Genomic DNA, 24,494 nt, shown 5'->3' on the forward strand with positions numbered 1-24,494 from the left:
TGCAAGACACTGAACATTATTTACATTATTAATAGGGGTGTGACAGACTTACCTCACGAGACAATACACGACATTCAAGTTTCAAGTTTAATTAATTTATAAAGCACATTTAAAAATAACCACAAGACTGACCAAAGTCCTGTACAAGACATCGAAGTACAAATCCTAAATATACACATTTAAGAAAAATGTGGGGGGAAAAAACAATCAATACCCCAGAGAAAACAAATACGTTTTTAAAAGAGACTTAAAAATTGTCAGGGAAGGTGCCACTCGGATCTCTAAGGGCAAGTCGTTCCATAACCGTGGCCCAACCACAGAAAACGCTCGATCCCCTCTACGTTTGAGTCGTGAGTGTGGGACTAGAAAGAGGTTTTGGTCACTTGATCTTAAGCTTCTGGAAGGGGTGTAGGAATGCAGCAATTCTGATAAGGAGATAGGAGCATGGTTATGCAGACATTTATATACAAATAAAAGAATATTATAGTCAATTCAACACTGAATAGGCAGCCAGTGAAGATCTCTTAGAATTGGAGTGATGTGATTTTGGACCAGTTGAAGGCGAGCTATTTGTGACTTGGAAATACCGCAATACAATGAGTTGCAGTAGTCTAAACTAGAAGTAATAAAAGCATGAACAGCCATCTCTAGTGTTTTGTCAGTTAGTAAGTGTTTAATTTTAGACAAAAGACGGAGTTGATGATAACTAGATCCAATTACCGAAGATATTTGTTTGTCAAGTTTTAAAGGCTCATCTAAAAGGACACCCAAATTCCGCACATGCTTAGATCTAAAGGCAGATAAGCTCCTCAAATCGATGCTTGTGGTCTTAAAATTATCAGTGGGGCCAAAAACTATCTCCTCAGTTTTATCTTCATTTAAAGATAAAAAGTTTTGAGCAAGCCCAGATTTAACCCCATCTAAGCATAATAAAAAAGAAGTTAAAGGGATAGTTCACTTTGAAATACATTTTTTGTGTGTTTTAGCTTACCTCAAGGGAATCCAAGATGTAGGTGTCTTTGTTTCCGCAGTAGTTTCAATTTTGATATTTTTAGGTCAAACCGTTCTTGTCTGTCAGTCATATAATGCAGGTCTATGGTCACCACCTCAAAGAGCATGCACAGAGAAGTCCAAATTAAACATGATTTAATGACTCGTAAATGTAAGTACACGTTGATGGCCTAAGACACGAAACGAGCGGTTTGTGTGAGAAAACGAACAGTATTTATATCGTTTTTACCTCTTGTAACCACAGCCACGTCCAAGTGATCTGAGGGTGCGGGCGCTTCAGTCTGCGCAAGCGCCGGAAGTGATCTCTCGCGCGTGTGCGTCACTCATTGTTTACACAGATTTTGGAAGTGTTACCTTTCACTGTGAAGATCTAAACATAATTAGATATACAGGAAATTGCAATGGAAGACGATTTCGATGTATCAACAGACAACGTAGAATTTTTTTCGCAACCGCGTGAGAGATCACTTCCGGCGCTTTCCGGCGCTTGCGCAGACCGAAGCGCCCGCGCCCTCACACAAATCGCTCGTTTCGCGTCTTAGGCCATCAATGTGTACTTACATTTACGAGTCATTAAATCATGTTTAATTTGGACTTCTCTGTGCATGCTCTTTGAGGTGGTGACATAGACCTGCATTATATGACTGACAGACAAGAACGGTTTGACCTAAAAATATCAAAATTGAAACTACTTGCGGAAACAAAGACACCTACATCTTGGATGCCCTTGAGGTAAGCTAAAACATACCAAAAATTAATTTCAAAGTGAACTACCCCTTTAATGCAGACTGATCATTTCTCTTGATAGGTAAATATATTTGGGTGTTGTCCGCATAAAAATGGAAGGAAACGCCGTATCTTAAAATAGAACCCAAGGGTAGCATGTACAGCGAGAAAAGGGAGGCCGCCAAGATCGAGCCTTGTGGGCGAAAATTGTTTAACACAGAAGGATCCAGAGAAGGCTTCCTGAGCAAGGGAGTAACAGTAGCCACTTTGAGATTATCAGGAACAGAGCCAGAAGAAATACACTTAAATTGTTGTAATTGTAACCAATTGACGCCTCTCGCGGTTCAAACAAACATGGCTGGGCAACCGCGTTCGTCATTACGTTGTGCGTCAAGTTCAAGGGTTACTCTTTGACTTAAATCGATGCGTGCGGCCGTCTGCCGGAAGCTAGTTATTTTAGTCGATAGAGTTTTAAATATGGATATTTTTCTCACACGAACGCATCGCTTCACTTCAGAAGGCCTTTATTAACCCACCAGAGCAGTGTGGAGCACTTTTATCATGGATGGATGCACTTTGATGGACTTCCAAAGTCATACAGCCATTCAAAGCTTGGAAGAGCCAGGACATTTTTTAATATAATATACACTCACCTAAAGGATTATTAGGAACACCATACTAATACTGTGTTTGACCCCCTTTCGCCTTCAGAACTGCCTTAATTCTACGTGCATTGATTCAACAAGGTGCTGAAAGCATTCTTTAGAAATGTTGGCCCATATTGATAGGATAGCATCTTGCAGTTGATGGAGATTTGTGGGATGCACATCCAGGGCACGAAGCTCCCGTTCCACCACATCCCAAAGATGCTCTATTGGGTTGAGATCTGGTGACTGTGGGGGCCATTTTAGTACAGTGAACTCATTGTCATGTTCAAGAAACCAATTTGAAATGATTCGAGCTTTGTGACATGGTGCATTATCCTGCTGGAAGTAGCCATCAGAGGATGGGTACATGGTGGCCATAAAGGGATGGACATGGTCAGAAACAATGCTCAGGTAGGCCGTGGCATTTAAACGATGCCCAATTGGCACTAAGGGGCCTAAAGTGTGCCAAGAAAACATCCCCCACACCATTACACCACCACCACCAGCCTGCACAGTGGTAACAAGGCATGATGGATCCATGTTCTCATTCTGTTTACGCCAAATTCTGACTCTACCATCTGAATGTCTCAACAGAAATCGACTCATCAGACCAGGCAACATTTTTCCAGTCTTCAACTGTCCAATTTTGGTGATCTCTTGCAAATTGTAGCCTCTTTTTCCTATTTGTAGTGGAGATGAGTGGTACGCGGTGGGGTTTTCTGCTGTTGTAGCCCATCCGCCTCAAGGTTGTGCGTGTTGTGGCTTCACAAATGCTTTGCTGCATACCTCGGTTGTAACGAGTGGTTATTTCAGTCAAAGTTGCTCTTCTATCAGCTTGAATCAGTCGGCCCATTCTCCTCTGACCTCTAGCATCAACAAGGCATTTTCGCCCACAGGACTGCCGCATACTGGGTGTTTTTCCCTTTTCACACCATTCTTTGTAAACCCTAGAAATGGTTGTGCGTGAAAATCAAAGTAACTGAGCAGATTGTGAAATACTCAGACCGGCCCGTCTGGCACCAACAACCATGCCACACTCAAAATTGCTTAAATCACCTTTCTTTCCCATTCTGACGTTCAGGAGATTGTCTTGACCAGGACCACACCCCTAAATGCATTGAAGCAACTGCCATGTGAATGGTTGATTATATAATTGCATTAATGAGAAATTGAACAGGTGTTCCTAATAATCCTTTAGGTGAGTGTAATTTATTGTATTCATCTGAAAGAAGAATGTCATATACACCTAGGATGGCTTCAGGGTGAGTAAATCATGGGCTAATTTTCATTGTTGGGTGAACTATCCCTTTAATCTTTAATAATTGGTCACTTCTGTACGATTGAAATGCTACAGCCACTGTCATTTCTTGAACAAGAATATGTGGTAAAACAAGTAAAACTTTTATTTTGAAATTGCGCTGAACAACAAATCACTCCGAAAACCAGCATATATTTATTTAATTGAATTGCAGCCTTTGCGATTTCACAATAACACTATTGTTAGAAAACGGTCTAATAATGCAAACCATTGATTCTCGTCTGTGGAATGCGGCACTTCTGGTATTTTGCCGGTTAAACAACATGGGTTAATTGCAATAAAGGATTTTTATTTTTTTTAAATCGAGCACTCGAATTAAATTGAAAAATCGTGACAGCCCTATCTTGTAATGAATGTCACTTCAGTTCTACTTTCTGAGTGTGAGACAGAACAGCATAATGCAAGCAATGTAAAAGGTATTGCCACAAACTCAACTCCTCCATGCTGATATCGTGAGAACGCTTTCACCTCGACAAAATATACCGTCATATTTTAACAATGCGAGATCTTGTGGCATTAGATCTCGTCACACCCTTAATTATTACCTGTAATTCACAGCCTCGGCAAACCTTCCTGAGCACGTTCATGGCAGACTTGAGCACAAGCTTCCTGTCACATTATGATGTACATTATTGTAATGTTATTTTTTCAGGAGAGTAAATTTGATTAAAATTAATATGACATGATGAAATATTGACTAAATGTAGAGGATTTTTGGACTGTAAAACACTGGATCTGGATTGAGAATGTAACAGTGCTGTTTATATGTATTTCTTCCCTTGTTGATTGATAACTTAAAAATCTGGTGTTCACTGATCTTTTCCCATAACAGAAAAAAAATCTGTTTCTAATTGAGGTTTTCAGTGCTCTTTGCCTATTGTTTGTGTGTGCAGGTGTTTCTTGCGGGCGGTAATCAGTTACTGCAGCTGCAGCAAGACTTGATTCCTCGATGCTCTAATCTCCTTTGCACATATCATCTGCTCAAACAGATGAGCCTGACACTTTCCTCATCCGTCCCACTGGACATACTGTGAGTCCACACACCACATGGCCCATTCCAGAAAATTAAGATCCAAATATTTGTATTTAAGCTATGTTTCATATTGCAAATGTGTGTATATGGCTGCCTAATTACACACATTAACCTAACTGCAGAAACGGGTATAATTTTTTTCAGTGAAAACGAAGATTTCAATTCTACCCTCCACTCAGACAATGTTTTGTTTTGGGGGGTTTTGCTGTAAAACTGCATAAAGACAGATGGTAGCTGTTGTAAATGCAAGGATTGATTGGATCAGGTTTGATTCCTGCAATTGCAAGATTGCAAAAGGCTGGAGTGTGAAAAGCGGTTTGGTCTTTACAGTTTGAAATAAATATATATAAACATTAGAGATGCTCCGATCCGCCTTTCTTGCCTCCGATACCTAGGATTCAGTATTGGTCGATACAGAGTACCGATTCAATACTAAAATAATAATTTTAACAGTGCTGAATTACCTAATAAACTCTAGGCCTCGCTTTGTGGAAGAGACTGGGATCATTCTTTTGTTCAAGGCATCAGGCTTGACTTAAACATTACTTTCCTTACTTTGTAAAACAAAAGTCAGGCTCCTTTATTCATGAAAAGCAAAGGAAATATATTTATATATAAATATATACTATATAATTAAAAGACGTTTCTTTTTAAATGTATAGTGCAGCATTTTAATGAGCGACATATGATTGATAGGACAGAAGAAAGGCTATTAATAATCTTTCATTGCACAAATGTATTATAATATGAAAGGCTCCAATACAGAGCGGCACAAAGCGCAAATGCTCATCCTGTGTGCAAAACAATGCGCTTGAAGCAACATGGAGTCACATCGCTTCACATTGAAAAGTTGAAAATGAAGTGGTGATGCATAGTTTATTATATTTATGCAATAGTTTATTGAGCCTATTCTTTTAAGTTTTAAATTTCAGTTACTGTGCATGTGAAGGATAATTCATAGCTCTCTACTCCAGTGCTGTGATCTAACAAACACCCGGGAGAAAGTTACATGATTAAAATACAGCAATAAACTACAGCAAGATAAAGTCCTTTTATGCAAAACCATAGACTTTAATCTACAGATCGATAGATATATCTATGCTTTCACACAGTTGTTTTGTTTTCTTGATGAACGATAGGTTCAGTGAATCAAGGAATTCAATAATATCTTGACCTTTTGCCTCTGTACGTTATAATAATATTTTATCATTTTTTTATAGTAACTACATATGCCGGTCATTTCTTTTAGTTCGTCTTTGATTGTTATAAAATTGTTCCTGGGTTTATTTTAGGTCATTAGTTCACGCATTGTTTTTCTTTAGAAATGCCGATCTTCAGCATCTGTCTGTTCTGGAGCTGTCTGACTCAACGACTCCTACTTCCAACAGATCAGGTAAAATGAATCGGCTCAATACAGAAACACAGGTTATGACTGATGATGAGGCTGATTGATCCTCGCTGTTTTTTCCCTCTCTCTAGTGTTGAATCCTCAAACTGTTGTGGAGTTGTTCTACCAGAATGTGGCCCGTAAAGCCATCATGTCTCAGATCTTCTCCCAGCAGGATGTGGAGGGCAACCAGAACATGTTGCACTGGCCACAGATGATCTCCAGTGTCCTGACACTACTCTGTCAGTTCCTGTATCCTCTTGATGTGTAGTATGCTGGACGCGTGTTGAGACCAACATTTCAGTAGTCTGTACTTGGTGTGGGTGAAATGACCAAAATCTTATTAATATCACGATGGGAGTAATTTTGTTTCACAACAGTGATATACATCACGATATTTATTTATTTTTATTATAATTTAATACCTTTAAAATTTCATGAAAGGCAACAGTGGCAAGGAACCAAAACTCCTTCAGGTACTGAATATACTGAAATGAGTTCCTTTGCTGTTAATTGCACTTCAACAGTTTAAAATCGCCTGTTTTTAAACCTCGATGCTTAAAAAACGCATGCAAACAATAGGCTATCGACCATATAGCATAGCAACAGTGAGAGTAACCGCGATTGAGGCGATAGTCCAAAATATCTACAAGATACAAAACTTTTCATCTACTACCCAAATTGGTAACACTTTAATAACTGCACGCTATTAATCATTAGCTAAGCATTATTAAACAGTTCATTAATAATTTATAAAGCATTAATAGACATTAATAAGTTTATAAATCAGTTTATAAATACAGCTACAAATGCTTTATTCTTGATTTATAAGCATATCTATAATGTTTAATAATTGTATTTTCATACTTGATTTAGAAATTATAAGTTGAACATTAATAAAGCATTGCATTATTTACAAACCAGTTATTTAGGAGTTGTCAGTGGTTCATAAGATCACTTAGAAAGTTTAAGTAAATGATTAATAAACTATTTAAATGTACATTCATACATCTTAAATATTAACTACCTGAAGTAACCATGATTTACAGTAGAAATACATGTTAATAAAGCATTAATTAAAACACTGAGTAACTATTACTATATGTCTGAATAAAAAAAGTATGAATCTACATTTAAATAGTTTATTAATCATTTACTTGCACTTTCTAAGTGATCTTATGAACCACTGACAACTCCTAAATAACTGGTTTGTAAATAATGCAATACTATATTTAGAAATGATAAATGATCATTAATAAAGTTTGAAAATACAATTAAACACATTATAGATATGCTTATAAATCAAGAATAAATAATTTATAGCTTTATTTATAAACTGTTTGTTAATGTCTATTAATGCTTTATAAATTGTTAATTAACTGTTTACTTATGCTTAACTAATGATTAATAGCGTGCAGTGTTACCCAAATGGGTAATTTATACTTAATTCTTAATTTTTTATTTACTTTTTATCATTTGAATTTTAAACAATTGTTGTAAATGTCAAGTAATTTTCAACTAACTATATATTAAACTTCAAAACATAATTCAGAACATTCAATTCAAATGTTTTGTCTTGACATTTTACATTCCCTTAAGATATGACTGTTTAAATAAATGTTGCGTCATACAAGGACAGAGTCTAACACCGCCACATGCCCCACATTCACAACACACACGCTCACCTCTGCACGGGAGCATTAAAGGTGCCATGTGGAATGTCTGCCAAAAAATAAATTCATACTCCACATATTCCATACCAAATGGGGGCAGTATACCTCCAGAAAGTTGGCCTACTCTAGTCTGTTTTTTAGTTTCGGGTTGTTAATCTTCTAAAACCGCCTATTCGTGTGCTTTGTCCCGCCAAAGCCTATTTTGATTGGTGAGTGATGTAGAATATAATGACTGCTGCGCTTGACAGGGCTTATAAGGAGCAGAGAGAGAGCGCCCCGGCCGCGCGCGCGCACTCTCACGTCTTCAAACAACACGAGCGCAGTCCTCCTGCTCTCTCTCTCCCTCGCGCATACTAATCAAATCAATTGACACGATAGTAAGACCGCAGTTCATTTGGAGATTTTTAGAGATTAGAGACTCAATGAACAACATCTCAACACTAAATTATAAAGGCCGGACGCGATTGACATCAGGTTTAAGTACGCCCACAAGCCGTGCGAGTTATTCGTGTACTGCAGTTTGGCTGGTGGTTATGTATGTTGCCCGCATACCGCCTCCCATGGCCGAAACTGGTATTACGACACCAGTCGGGCCGGCGCTAGTAATTTAGCATGCTAATTTAGGTTTATATCTCGGCAGCACTATAACTTGTCAATTTTTTAATGACATCATTGCACTTATTTCTTCTCATTCTTTTGATGCGTGTAGCTTATTTTTTGGATAATTTTACCTCAATTTTTACATAGGGCACCTTTAAACATTCGCCTGTCAGTCAGTGAGTTGGGCGTTTCGAATATTGATTCTCTTTATTATCGACTTGGTACATCAGCACTTTTGATGTCACTACTGGACACTGGATATATTCAGCCAGTTCTTGTTTGTAAAGTATCTGGGTGATGCTCGTTCACGAGTTCAGTATTTGCCTTGCATCATTGTACTAGCTGGCCCAGCAATCCCAGTTTCCTCTTTCCTGAATGCCTGATGGGAAACTGCCAATATGCACAACTGCAGGTGAGAAACCAGTATGAAATGATACATATTATCTAATTTCCCAGATTGCACATGGTCTTCATAAAAATGTAACAATAAATGGACTATTGTTATGGAGTATAAATTAGCTGTTTTTCAGCCAAAAAAAACAGTTTTTGGAGGGTCGAAATCAGTGACTGAAACAGACGTTTAATTTAGTGTTTCTCCGATGGGATGTTTTGACTGTGTTCATCGTCTATTTCATGCACACAACGTGAATAAGCTACAACAGTTAAATATGTCATTTGTGTGGACACTGGATTGACAATATAAATTTATCGATTTTTCGTTAATATGGTTTCTTAAATCTAAAATCTTTTAATCTGTGGTGTTTTCTGTTGATGTGCAGCGTGAACAAAACCGAACTAAACATTTGTAGCGCACCTGCCATTCAATAACTGCAAAAAGCTTTGTTCATTTTAATATGAAGCAAAGTCTCAACTTTAAAATTCTGTCAATTTTATTAAATTCAAACAATAAATGTCGTTTTGGCGCTGTTTAATACGGTGTGACGGATCGCTGTGGCGCACACTGGGATTTATAATAGTCCTTTACGATTGTTCCTTGTCAGACTGTACAAACATGATCCTCACTGTAAGCCATGTCACACTGTAAGATCTCAGTTGTTATTAATGTCAGATTGTACGGCAGTCGAGATGCGTTAAAAACAGCAGGAAAATTTGTCTGTAGTTTTACATCAATCAATCACACGTTTCGATGACCGTGTGCTGCATTACCTGGGGAATGGAAATGGTGGCTACAAAGAAATCTCTAATGTTCATTTTGGTCATGGTGTATCTTAAATGAAAAGAATTTGACGGTCATCATAGGAGAAGTCACACGGCAGGACTGAGAGGCAAATCTTCTGACACTGCCAGAATTTCGTAAAATTTAATCGCAACGGTCATTAATCGGCTGTCGGTGAAGATGTCAAACTAACAAATAAAGACTTAAGATTTTAGCCTTGGATCAGAGGAATCTTTTAGGATTTGCAAAATTTATCTCGGAAGACCAAATCGTGGCAACGTGGATTTAAGCGCACATAAACCAATCATCTCATCTCTTTACTACATCATGAAATAAATATGAATGAACATCAGAAGGTATGTTGAAACAAGCCTATAAGCAAGCTTAATTTTATATGCCAATTTGACATGACATGGTCTACACAAAGATGTGGAATCAAATTTTCTTTTTTATTATGTTGTGATTTTACTTTCGCCCATCCAAGGATGCAAAGTAATGTAGTGATTGGTAACCACGTCACAGCTGAAGTTGTGATTTTTGGACTATCATCATTAACTATCATTAGCTATATTATCTGTAATGTAAATTAAAAAATCATATACTGATAATCGTTAATAAATAATATTTCATTTATTTGTTTGATGCATAATAAGTTACTTCACCTTATTAGTTTCAGAGAAACAATCTTTCTGTGAGATAATATAACTTTTCCATAGCCACACTCAACTTAATCACTTGTATTTTATCCGTCTTATGTACTTTATTCCTTTATGATTCATGGTATTCCTTTATTAGTGGTGTTAGTTATTTTTCTTTTCTTTTGTTAATAACATTTATTTTATTACACTTGTCTCTTCCTTGTGCTGATAATACAGAAGAGGCAATACAAGTTAGCAATCTCCCCAATCTTTCAGATAAATCAGCTGACCAACTCCCCCCAGTTTACATCAATTTTAAATGATTGAACGGTTGGGAGTGTTCCCATACTGCCGAGGTACAAGACCTCGACTGGCACCCCAAACTAAGAGGCGGGGAAGGTAGTCATCTGATGAAAAGCACAACGTCAGCGGTGACGCGAGTACCAATCACTACTAGGTTTGGGTATCGTTTGAATTAACGATTCCGGTTGTACTTATCGATTCCTAATAGCGATTCCAATAGATATCATTCACATTTATTTTAAGTCTTATTGCAAAACATTTCATTGTAGCTGACTACGATGAACAGAAATCAACAGGCTAAAGAACAGTTACACAATGAACTTTTCCCTGTGGTTTAAAAATACCATGGCAAAAACAACTAGACTAATATGAATTTTCAAGCATTATTAAAGACAAATAAAACACTCTGTAATTAAAAAAGAACAAATAAAAAAAATGATCAATTGCAGAACAAAGATGCGTTTGAAAAAAAACTGTTTTTTAACATATTCAGGTTCACAAACTAATCAAATGTAAAATAACATTGTGCTTTAATTGCTGGTTGTAAGTCATATTAAAATGCACACAAAGGAATCGATAAGAGGAATCGAAATTTTTATTTTATAACAAGTACCCAATCCCAAAATGACCAAGTATTTTTGATTCCCAACCCTAATCACTACAGTACTTGGCACCCTTAAGCCCCGTACACACCGGGACGAATATCGGCGCGTGTTATTCGTCAGCTTTTTTCAACGCATTTTTTGTGTTCACACCCAAGCGATTTTCGCTGACGATGAGCCGAGTGAACATGCAAATTCATTCCCTGACATTAGATGGCGCTTAACCCTCTGGGGACCAAGGGGTTTATGGGGCCCTTGGGATGTTTTGACATGCACTGACATTTGTGCTTATTTCAGTTATTTATAACCTTGTTAATGGCAAAGGTGTAAATTCACTCTATATAGCACAAACGGGGCTACCATAATATTTGAGCAACATGTATGTACATGTTTGTATTTTTGAGAGAATATTATTTATGCATGGTTATTGAAAAACTTAAAAATAAAAGTTTCTGAAATAAGGCCACAAAACACATATTGATTATTTCTTCACAAGACTTTTGAAAATTGTATCACATAGTCTAGAATATTTGCTCCAAAACTATGTGAGAATCATCCTGACTACTCATTCAGATAAGTCAATAAAGTCTTTTAGAATGTGTATGACGTGTTTTGTTTGAGAAAGCTTTATGCGAGGAGGCGTGATCTCTCATTAATATGTATGGCATTTCACACCTGAGAAAGACAAAGACCCTCCCATAATGGCCCTATTAGGTGCTATCAGGCCCTATCATTACGAGGAGCCTTGCACAAAGAATGAGGAGATTTAAAAAAGAATGGCTTTTAGATTGTTTGGATTTATTTACAACACAACATAATCCAAAGATACACAACAAAGGACTGGTTTCTGGTTAAAATTGCTTTTTAATTATATCACACACACACACACACTGCTTAGAATAAGTGAAAACACCCATGCTTAAGTTGACTAAAAAGAGGAATAAAAAATCTTAATGCCTTAATTTAAAAAATGAGGAAAACTCCAACCTTTAGGCACATGAATAATGTCCCTGAATTCTTTGTGAATGAATAATGTATCGCAAATAATTAAATGTTCTTCTTTAAAATACAGGGTGCATACGTCTGGACACTTCTATCACACACCCTTCACCATATAGACATGGTTTTATTTCAGTTCAAAGTTAGAGTTGGAAACATCTTGAAAAGAAAATAGTCTTTTTCCATAAATGTCTTAGTTTGATCATACATATTTCAAAGTTGAGGATTCATTATTTTGATATAGCTTGCATTGGAACAAACATCTTAGTTGATTAGTTTATTGACAAAACATAAGCTTATTTGATGTCTTTATTTTTAAGCTTATTTGATGCTTATTTGATTTGAAAAACTTTATCCAAAACTAGTCAACGAAATGTTATTTTATTTCGTCTGTAACAGTGCGTATCTGTGCGTTAATTCATTCATTCACACACACACACACACACAGAAACATAATTCACATTTAAACAGTATGCTATTTTTCCGTTTACAGACACTAACGTTATTCTAAATCGCGATTAGAACAAAGCACAAGCATAAAACACTTACACTTGTCAGCTGAATCTGTTGCTCCTCCTTGAATTGAAACCAGCACTTGTTCTGTGGTAAATGTCCCAGGATTATTCCTCATAGCCGCGCAAGACGAATCTTAATCTGACTAAAAAATATAGTGTGTTTACAGCATTTGCCTGGGGGCGTTTATCTATTTTGCAAATGGCCTCAACACATTATCTTATGAATAGCGCGCTCTGCAAGTGGGTGTGAACAAATTAACGATAATGAGCTGAGACAGGAGAAACTGTACTTCTCTTTAGTTTCATACAGATTACACTGCAGGAGAATATTTGTTTTAAATGTGAATTGTTTTATTTAAAAGTAGAAATTTAAAAGTAGAAATTTAAAGCGTTCTTTAGACGTATGTTTCATGTTTGTGTGATAAGTATTAGCTGAGTTTCCGTTAACTTTCCAGACATGTTTCAGAAAGATTTTTGCAGAGACAGAGTGAGCTGAAAGCTGTTTATTTTATTTATTAAAAAAAAACACAAGGTTTTGATGTTAATGTGAGTGTACACAAAAAAAGAAGACCCTCTATAGTTTATAATCATGTATTGATTTTATTTATATGACCATAAATGACGGAGTATTTTAAGTCTATGTTGCTGCTATGTGAAAAAAAAAACAGCAAAACGCGCCCGCGCGTTCTTGGTCCCCAGAGGGTTTTAATGTAAAACAGAAATAGTCCTATTTTGTAGTCGCTGTCGCGTTTGTCATGGTTCTTTGTTCCGACACCAACGAGACCAGCAGCTCCACATTCATCTTGCCTCGCATCTTCCTCGTCTTATTTCTTCCCGGCAGTGTATATACCATAGATATCCATAATAAAGGCCATATTTGGCCAGCAGCGCGGACGAGACATCTAGCCTTTATTATGGATATCTATTGTATAGATAGTGTCTATACAATAGACACTATCTCTATCTACTGTAGAGTAGACGCTACTTGGCGCATCTTCTTCGCCGTTACGTATGTGTGCTCAGCAAGACCGTTTTGTGTTTGAGCGCCCCCAAGTTGTGTTTTACTGTAACTTCAGAAGCTCCAGACACGTGAGCAAAAGCGCCAATCTCATTGGTCGGATAGTTTTTGACGCGGTGCGTCAAACCAAAAAAACGAACCCGAGGCGTTTTTTAAAAAATGACGCTTTTACGCGTGGCGTTTTTCGCGTCGGTGTGCACACTCACATTGGCGCCCTTTGTTTAGTCACGAGGCGTTAAACGCCGTTATAATTCATTATTAGCTCTTCATCAACACACTAACCCCTGCAGTCCCCTCACAAACCCCCATTTGGGAATCCCTGCCATGGAAGAAGCACATTGTTCCCTCAGGCTACTTGTATACCTATTTAATACCTATTTAAATATAGGTAAATAATTTAAATATAATCATTTTTAAAGATATTGGGTAGAGAAACCGACAGAATATGAATCATATTAGCTGACTCAATTTGTTAGACGAATAGACGTTTCCTTTAGTTATTTAAATGCTTAATTGTGCTTGTTAAAATGTAGCACAAGCTTCTGTTCTGTTCGGTGTATTTTCTGCTGCTCTATCGTTATTCCATCTACAGCGCACATTTAGAGCCTCTCCAGTGCAGCGGCACAGTAATCACATGATGTCTTCCTGTAATAATATAGGGAACCACGCTACACATAAATCACGTTACAGTTCATGTTTTTACTTGCTACATTTATGATTGTTTTAATCCAACTGACACTTGTGTGCTGAGCTCTCTCTCTCTCTCTCCTTACTGTCAAGTAGTGTAAATAATAGGTGCATCGTTTTACTTTCTTTGCTATTGATGTTGGCGACCACACTACAAACTTCAGCGATGTCTTTAAGAAAAGGATGTGTCACTGCACACTCAATTCACTTAGCGTTCTTCACTTCTCAGCTCGTGCACAGCAGCTATACAGGCGTAAATATTTGAATTTATGCTTAATATTCAATTAATTGGATACATTTACTTCATAGACATCTTTAATCTGTTATCACCATATCCATGTCTGTTCTGTCTGTGTCTTTGTTTGGACACAATTTTGGCAGGGCAAGTAAACATCTAAACCACTGGCCGACCGGGCCAGTAGAAAAAATCTTTAGCGTTGAGCTCTGTAACTTGCCTCTAAACTATGCACAGACCATGTTTTCCCTAAAATTGTCTGTCTTTCACTCTCTATCCATCACTCTACCAGTTAAACAAGTTCTGGCTGGTAAATTGATAGAGTAAAATTATTCAAACTTTGTATTCAATCCTCAATTAGGGCACAAATGTGACTGTACTGATGGGGCTGTTTAGTGTTTATTCACTGGTAATTAATAGATGAACACATTCTGTTTGTAGGCTACACATCCAAATCAAGCTAAGGAATGCGGTTGCTCTACCCAAAAATAGGAATTTATTATCTTTTAAAAAATGTTGTAACACTTTCACTGTGGCTGTGTCCTGCTCTCTCTACAGGAATATGTTCGATTAGTTGGGTCCTGGTGCCAGGTGAATGTGGGATCCTATCGTTTTGTTTTGGGTCAATGCTATCTGTCCAGTGGTGAGGGGCAAAAGGTAAGAAAATCCATGAGTGACCAATGGGCCTCTGTTAGGAAATCTCTATATTTGTATTAAAAAATAAGAAAACTTATCTCTAGGTACCAAGCATAATTTGACAACACTATGATCATGGATTCAATTCCCAGGGAGTGTATGAACTTAATAAATGTGTAGCTTGAAATTAAGTCTGCTAAATGTATAAATGTAAATGCAAGTAATTTCACTTAGTTGCCATATTCTTGACTCTCCAGGGTAGCTATTTTCCTGCTGATTTACTGCAAGTACCATTGCTGTCAACCGGAATGGGGAAAGACCAAAACTTTTTTTTGAAATTAAGGATGTACTCGCACTAGGCACTGTCGTAATGATGACAGTATACTGTTCTGTGCTCTGGTGTGGTTAGCGATCACACTACATGTGTACAGCGCCTGAGCCCAACTGAACCGTGGTCTGCCTCATCTCTTCCAAGCATGCCAGGGACGGTCAAGCGAATTGTGATCACACTAGTCAAGCGAACCGTGATCACACTAGTCAAATGAACCAGACTTTGGGGATCAAACGTGCTCGGGCACAGTTCAGATTGCCTAGTGTGAGTAGGTGCACTATCCAAGTTTCAGTAACATTTTGAATCTGTAATGTAAGCAGATGCTTCTGAAGCTAGAATTGTTAAACAATTGTTAAAAGAGACAAATGTCTGTTTGCATTCTCTGAAATGCATGCAAGCGTAGGCAAACAGCCTTTTGGCTCTTTTACCAATTGTTTATTTTTTCCCTGCAATTTACTCCACACACTACACAACGCAGAAACTGTCCACTCCGCACATAAATACATGAATGGGAGGAAAGAATAACACTTTAAAGAGCCAGTGGCCTTTTTTTATATAGGCATTCCAATGCTCAAAACATGGCAGATGTAGTAATGGAAGTTCCTCTTTGAAGTCCACAAAATTGTTCTAGATGCAAAAGAGGTGTTGTGAAATGATACCTATTTGCAGATGTTGTTTGTCATGTGTGGATGTGCGTTTTGTGGTTTCAGGCATTGCAGTGTTTCCAGGAAGCAGCCACTGAGGTGGATAAAGAAGAGTTTTTAATGAAACTCACGTGTTCAGATGAGGAGACAGCCGTGACCGCCCCACGATTACTTTATTACAACAAGGAAAGTGTCTGCTAGATGCACAGAACAGGTTAAAATTATTATTCAGCATTTGAATGGGCATGTAATAATTCTATATAATGTTTACTTGTTTAGGTTTTACGGTTATTGGAGGATATTTGTTTGCCTGAGCTTGTGATCAATTTGGCAACGCTGGCCATATCTGAAGCTGCCAATGATGAGAGAAGCCAGGTAACAACTTTGTGTTTTGAGTGACTAATTCAAGTAATGTAAAATTCAATTGTGTATTCCTGTCTTATTGATTTTTTTTGTTTTTGTTTATTTGTTGTTGTTTTTTGTCTGATGAATTGTTTGGATTAAACCTAAAATTCATAGCTACCTTTTCCCCCCTAGATCGTTATGTGTTTTCAAAAATGATCAAATTAGATTAGGGTTATCAAAATTAACACACTTTTTTTTCTTTTTTTTTCTTTTTAATGCATTAAAAATATTTTAACGCTGCATTCGTTTTTTTCCTGGCATCCTTTGCCTATTGTTTCATTATATGATCACACACTCATTCATTCAAATGCTTTTAAACCATTCATGTGCGATAGGACGCAGATGAGAGCGCAGAAAATTTGTACATTTAAATACAAATCTTTTTTCACAGTATGTAGACCCTTTGAAAATGAACTAGTAGAAGAACTTACCAGTCACAGTACTTAAAATACACATTTTCCTTTTAGATTTATCCTTTTTATCCTAAAATTTGTTAAAAGGTAAAATCATAAAAATATATAATGATTATGTCAACTTCCCATACATTGTGGTATAAATCAACATAATTTTGAAAATTTCTATCTCCATTTAATATTGATTAGAAACTGACCTGTATTGTAGGCTGCTCTGTGGACTCGTATATTCAAGCATCATCTGGATCTTGGACACAATTTTCAGGCGTATGAGGCCCTGACACAAAACCCTGATCCTAGCAGGTACTGTGCAATGACATCATTTTCTTATCCACAGTTCAATGTAAAATACTTGAGGTGTGTGTGTGTGTCTGCAGGCAGCTGGACTGTCTCCGACAGCTGGTGGTGGTTCTGTGCGAGCGTGCTCAACTCAGGGATCTTATCCAGTTCCCATTTGTTAATTTACATGATGAGGTAGGTCAGAATACTTACTCACACATGTGCCTTCTAGGTATTTAAAACTGCATTGGTCCTGTTAGACAAGTTATTGAAACAGACATCGAAATAAAATTCACTAAAAAAATAGGGCTGTTGACATTAACCCTCTGGGGTCTGAGATGTTTTCTGGGTCCTGGAGGTGTTCTGACATGCTCTGACATTTGTGTTTATTTCTGTTACTTGTGACATTTTCATGGCTAAAGTCTTATTACACCTGTATTCAGCACAAACTCTGCTACAATAATATGTTAGTAAAAAATTTTAGTTTTGAGATAATGACGTTTATGCGTGGTTTGTGAAAAAACTAAAATAAATTGTCACTGAAATAAGGTCATGAAACCCATACTGATTATTTCTTCACAAGACTTTTGAAAATTGTATCACGTAGCCTGGAATATTTGCTCCAAAACTATGTGAAAATCATCCTGACTACACATTCAGATAAGACAATAAAGTCTTTTAAAATTTGTATGATGTGTTTTGTGTAAGAAAGCTTTATGCGAAGGAGGCGTAATCTCATTAATATTACTGCTTTTCACACCTGAGAAAGACAAAGACCCTCCCCTAATGGCCCTATTAGGTGCTATCATCATGAGGAGCCTTGCACAAAGAATGAGGAGATTTTAAAAAGAATGGCTTTTAAATTGTTTGAATTTATTTACAACACAACATAATCCAAAGATACACAACAAAGGACAAAAAAGCACATTGGTAAACACACTGATCTAAAGATAGAGGCTTGAACAGTCACAACTTTGTGCCATTCCTGAAACATAGTACATACCCGTCATTTCCAAGGTGTTTGATTTTTCATTTTACCATGTTCATGTACAGTCTCTCCTGTGAATGTTGAAGTCAGCAGAACTCATCAGTGGCATCTGGTCCCTGTAAAAAAATAAAAAAATAAAAAACACCTGTGAACATGCTGATATCAAGAGAAACTATATGGCTGCACGACTTTGGGCATACATTGTAGATTTGCGAGATATAAATATATATATATATTAGGGCTGGGCAAGTTAACGCGTTATTATCGCGTTAACGCATTTATTAATTAATGCCGACAATTTTTTTATCGCACGTTAACGCGTGTTTTTTTTTTTTTTTTTTTTTTTTTTTTTGAAAGTCCGTTGCACACTGGCTCTGAATAGGACATAGGCCTACAGTCAAACCATGGATCACAGGAGGGGTGGGATGTTGGTCAGCCAGCAAATAACCCACCCAAACCAGCAGTGGAGAGGCTTTGGCAGGTTCTCTCAGGTGAACAGAAAGGGAGACAGCGCTCCGCGAGTGAATGACAGGTGCTCTATGGATAGTAACCATGGCAACGGCTTCTGTGCGCTACGCAGCTGTAGTCTTTTTAACTTAAATTAAAATTATACATAAGTTTACCTGATGTGCCTGCGTGTAGTTTAGCGGGGATGCTCTGCAATGTGAATTCCCTTCTGTTGATGTCCTGATAACTATTTAAATATTGGAAACTCACAAACAGCGAGCCGAGGATCAGTCTCTCTTCCAATGATTTGTACTGCGCGTCGTGTACAAAAAGTTATAGACAATCAAAGTCCTTTGAGACAATTCAACTTAGGCAACGGGCGGGCGCGTGCGTGAGGCGAGCGCGTGAGGCGAGCGCGTGAGGCGAGCATGACCGCAACTGTTTCACAGAACGCACCCGCTTGTCGCTGCACCTTGTGCTCGACCAATTCACCTCACTCTAAAAGGCTGATTTATACTTCTGTGTCGGACTTACTTACGCTATACACTACGCGTTGGTTGGTTTTACTTCTGCGTCGTTGTCCGCGTTAACGTGCAATTACACATGCAGAGGGAGAGTGTGAAACCCGTGGAGCGGTTCTAGCAATCGCAGCGCTTGCGGTACGCGTAGAATTGACGCGTTGTTACATTTTTGGAGAGGTGCACGTCAGGGTACGACGTAAGTTCGACGCAGAAGTATAAATTGGGCTTTACCTCTGTTTAATGCAATCTTAGTGTACGTGGGAAACCATGGCATGACCAAACCTAAGCTACTATCAGAGAAGTAACGTTGGTCGACTTATATCTCATGACCTCTGACTACATAGACTGTTTCTGCTGCTAAAAGACACCTGTTGATACCTGTTAAGAAAAAAACCAAGAAAACTGGACTCGTTTTAACAAGCTAGATAAAAGGTAATGCCCTGGCAGTGGCAAATAGCTTTGTTTTAATATTTGATTTGATTACATTAATGTTTAAGTTGAGATTTACAATAAATATTTTATTGCTGTGTAAAGAGAATACTGCTGGTATAAAGCACCTTATTTGTTTAAAGTTTTTGCAAACCACATGTTATTGCACTTTTGTGTATATAGCAGTACATTTAAATCAAAAGTGAGTAATACACTACTTTAGAATTCATTATTAAAGTTTGCGCGTAACAATGCGATTAATCGCAAGAAAATCATGCGATTAATCGCGATTAAAAAATTTAATCGTTGCCCAGCACTAATATATATATATATACACACACACACACACACACACACACACACACACACACACACACACACACACACACACACACAGTGCTTAGAATAAGTGAACACACCCATGCTAAAGTTGACTAAAAAAATCATCTTAATGCCTTAATTAAAAAAATGAGGAAAACTCCAACCTTTAGGGACACCAATTTTCTTTGTGAATGAATAATGTATCGCAAATAATTAAATGTTTTTCCTTAAAATACAGGGTGCATACGTCTGGACACCCCTATGTTGAATTCCCATAGAGGGGCAGATTTTTATTTTTAAAGGCCAGTTATTTCATGGATCAGGATACTATGCATCCTGATAAAGTTCTCTTGGCCTTTAGAATTAAAAAAGCCCCACATCATCACATACCCTTCACCATATAGACATGGTTTTATTTCAGTTAGCCTAATAGCTGGTTTGATTTGCATTGAGAGATGATCTTATGGAAAGTACCCCATGCTAATCTCTAGGGATGGTGAAGGGTATGTGATGTGCGGCTATTTTAATTCCAAATAATAATAACAATAGCCTATAGCAGGGTTCCCGCGGATCCTTAAAAAGTCTTAAATTAGATTTTTAAAATTTAAGACCATAAAAAGTCTTATTTTTACTTATGAAAGGTCTTAAATTTTAGATGACACTTTGACTTAGACATATCTAAAAGCTTTCCAAATTAAAACTATCTAATTAGCGTACGTATGTTTTTAAATTTATTATTCTATCTTTGTGGATTTGCTAATTCACGTGACATTTCGCGTCACTCGCGAGTCGCGGCAGCATAACTGTCTCCTGCACGCGAGAGGAGAGGAGAGGAGAAGAAAGGTCGTAAATGTCAGTTCAGTTGTAAGTTCATTCTTTATGTGCGTATGGTGTGCGATGTGTATTGTCTATTATGATATTGTAATCATTGTTTTAACAATGTACGAGGCACTGCGAGCTGACATCGCATTTGTCTCGTGCTTTCACTGCTGCGTGATGTGTGCAGTGTAACTGTTATGTCCCCAAATTAGTTTTTGTCTTATATTTATATCATATTATGTTCTTATATCACATCAGAAAGAGTGCCGTTTTCCCGTGCACAATTCCAAGTGTGATATTTGTTATACAACAGTTAAATTAACAATAAGTTAACATTGAGTTACTTTTTAGACACAATATTGTCAATATTGTTTGTTTTCCCTTTATTTCGCCGACTATAATTTCAAAATGAAACGGTAGCAGAGTCTCAATGCAACCGACAGCGATGATTTCTTGACTGAAATCCGCGTTTTGAACGAATCACTTGCTTCTTTCCCGAATGAATCAGCCGTTTGAACGAATCGGTTGAATGAATGACTCCCTCAACTCACTTACTCACAACAGTGATTTGCCGCTGCGGTTTCATATTTAAAGTACCCTTTAAATAAAATGTTAAAATTAGAAATCATTTCATATTTAAATATTGAATATTGATTTAAAAATAGGCTATATATCTCGTTTTATTTATGCAGTTGTAAATGGAGTGTAAATATATTAATGCCACTTCTGATGCCGCTTCTGTCACCTCTGCACTGCAAAGATGGATTTTGATTGAATGATTTAATTTGACTGGTAACAGTGGTACTGTATGATTATTATATAATTAAGTATTATTGTATAATTACTGTATAATTTAATTTGAATGATAGTATTTGACATTAAAGGTGATGCATAACTCTAAATAAGTTTAGAAAAAATTTCCATATATAGGTGAAAATGCCCCTGAAAAAATCAATTTAAGGTGGCAAATATTGCCCCTTAATTAAAATATTAATTTCTGTCACTGCTGTGAACTGACCACTGCATAGAATATGAAAAATATGAATATCTTCGTGAGTCAGCTGTCAACAACAGACCTAAACCAGCCATGGCACCAGCACAAAAACACAATCAGTAAAATATCATCTAATTATTATCAACAAAACGTTGAAAATATCAAGATATATTTTTGTCAATACTGCACAGCCCTAATGTACGGTATTAATTTTGATTTCTTAAGGTCTTAAAAAGCCTTAAATTTGACTTTCAAAAGTGTGCAGGAACCCTGTATAGCATGCGGCCTATAAATCATTAAAAAGGACCACTTCAGTACACTAGAGAAAAATATATGTTTGTTACTTCAAATGTTTTCATTCGTTATTTAACAGTAAACATGGTTCTAAACATTATAATATTCACCATATTAGAGTAAACACTGATACTAGCCTAACATCATGCTGTGTTTTATTATCAAACATAAAAACATCCTCGTGTCGTACATGTATATTTATTTCCTGCCTGTCTAGACTATAGTTCATATTTCAACATGTTTCCGTCGATTTCATACATTTTAGTCTAGCAACAGTTCAACTGGAATGTTAAGTTTATGCAAGAATAACACTAACTAATATATTTCATAATACATTTCTTACCTTACATCTTTCTTGTCTTCAAATCGTGTTCTTCTTCTGAGGTAAATCCAATGTAAGCTCACTGCGTGTCTTCCAAACTCGACGAAAAGCAGAGGACTGATGAAGTTTGGTACTTTGTTTTTTAGGTAATGAGCGCGTTCGCGTTCCTTCGTGGAGATTTGCATATCAATCTCTTTCTTGCGTGGGCGTGGTCAAATTAAAAATGATGAGCAAGCGTTTGAGAAACTGGACATCTTGTTGGTTTTATACAAATTACTTAAACAGAAAAAATTTGTTTTCGTTTTGAATCAGATCATTTAAAAGTACACACTTAAATGATTATAAAGATATATATCTCATGCCTGGGTGAATAGTATTCGCTGAGTTTTGTTTCAGTTTAGAGACGTGCTCCAAAAAAAAAGTTCCCGGTGAGGGAGAGCCAGAAAGCACACCCTGTTTATTTTCTTTATTTTACAAAAGCACAATGTTTTATTTCGATTGTAAGTGGACACCTAAAAAAGAAGACATTTAACCGTCATTTTTGGTCATACAGACTTAAGAAATATGAAAAAAACTGAGTATTTTAAGTCTATTTTGCTGCTATGTGAAAAAAATCAAGCAAAACGCGCCGGGGCGTTTGCCGACCCCAGAGGGTTAATACATGCGATTTAATTCTAAATTATTAATGCATTAAAATAATTGAACGCAAATAAATTATAAACTGAAGCACGTGTAATTGCGTCATTAACGTAATACCAGTTAGATGATCTTGGAAGTCGGGAGTTTATCTACATGTGATTCTGTTCGGTAGCGCAAATTAACTTATAATAATTTTTCATTTTTATTTCTCATGGGTGCTTTGGTGTGCATACATTTATGAATTATATGGAATCCTTATATCATTTGGTTATTTGGTAAAGACACCTAAATTTACCTTGGAAAAAGCTTGCAGTAAATAGTTTTGTGAGAATCACCCTTCAATCTCATGCTTTACTTTGCTGGATATAGCAAATGACGACAAAATGAATGTGTTAAACAAAACAATTGGTCGTATGCTTAATTTCATAAGTGTACGATTAATCGCACAAAAGGGTCCGATTGATCGCGATTAAAAGAAATGAATATATTGACAGCAGACTATTAGATCGGATGAAATCTCCACGTCAGAAATATCAAATCCAGCCCCGGACGCCGAATCTTGTCAAATGATGTGTGCAAACCTGTCAACAGAAAGTCTTGTCTGGTACTCAAGACTCTATTAACAGCCTGAGAGTTTGACTGAGAAGAGCAGAAGCAGGAGACGAAGTGATGATAATAAAAGAGCAGAGTTTATTGAATAATCATAGTTGCGAACTTGCGTATGTCTCAATGCTCAGACTTCATCTAGATCAGGGATTAAAGTTCCTTTCCTTCCCAGCGGAGGTCTGGACAATACTTTTTTGGAACAGTTATACATTTCCATCGAGGCAGCCGTTGTACTTGGTAAAAAAAAAAACTCAAAATAGTCATCAAAGACAGTGGTGTCTAAGAATTTTTACCAAAAATTGACCAAAAAAAGTTATTTCTCACAACTGGATATGATTATAAAATTGTTAGATCAGATGTTTTAACAGGCTATTTTTTTTTTTTTTTTACATTTAGACACCTTTGTGTATGGCACATAGAAGGCCTTGGGACAGAGAAACGTACTGGGGGTGCAGGTTTATCTCTTAAGAAAAGTATGGACAATTTTTATATTTTGCTCAAAGTAATAAACTACTATAAACAAACAATGTACATAATCTAATAATCAAAACTCTCGTTATGAGCACAAAACAAAGCTAACTAGTAATTTAAAAGATTTTTTTGTCTTCCCTTGCCATCTCTAAATAATATTCCAAATTCTAACATTGTTTCTTTTGAAATGCTCTTTATATGCTGATTAATAATGCTAAATGTGTGGGAAAATGTCTAAAGACGCCACACGTTAGCTTGTCTCAAACCTGGTTTGGTTGAATGGTCAGAGTCATCTGTATGCAGGGTTTCCGTGGATCCTTAAGTCTTAAATTAGATTTTTTAAATTTAAGGCCATAAAAACTCTTA

The 24,494-nt window shown here is 36.8% G+C and overlaps 1 protein-coding gene across 2 annotated transcripts in view; it reads left to right on the plus strand.

The window, feature by feature from the left end:
• The window catches only part of nup160 (nucleoporin 160), a 154,566-nt gene that overhangs the window by 92,645 nt on the left and 37,427 nt on the right, over nt 1-24,494 (plus strand). For both annotated transcript variants that reach the window (XM_056252058.1, XM_056252059.1), the window contains exons 17-25: nt 4,596-4,732; nt 6,058-6,128; nt 6,215-6,374; nt 8,738-8,807; nt 15,128-15,226; nt 16,247-16,364; nt 16,458-16,555; nt 17,207-17,301; nt 17,376-17,472. In XM_056252058.1, coding sequence (XP_056108033.1) covers nt 4,596-4,732; nt 6,058-6,128; nt 6,215-6,374; nt 8,738-8,807; nt 15,128-15,226; nt 16,247-16,364; nt 16,458-16,555; nt 17,207-17,301; nt 17,376-17,472 — 945 coding nt within the window. The remainder of the gene's footprint in view (nt 1-4,595; nt 4,733-6,057; nt 6,129-6,214; nt 6,375-8,737; nt 8,808-15,127; nt 15,227-16,246; nt 16,365-16,457; nt 16,556-17,206; nt 17,302-17,375; nt 17,473-24,494) is intronic.

The sequence above is a fragment of the Rhinichthys klamathensis genome, unplaced genomic scaffold, assembly GCF_029890125.1.
Source record: "Rhinichthys klamathensis goyatoka isolate OS25496 unplaced genomic scaffold, OSU_Roscu_1.1 h1tg000092l_1, whole genome shotgun sequence".
NCBI classification, from domain to species: Eukaryota; Metazoa; Chordata; class Actinopteri; order Cypriniformes; family Leuciscidae; genus Rhinichthys; species Rhinichthys klamathensis.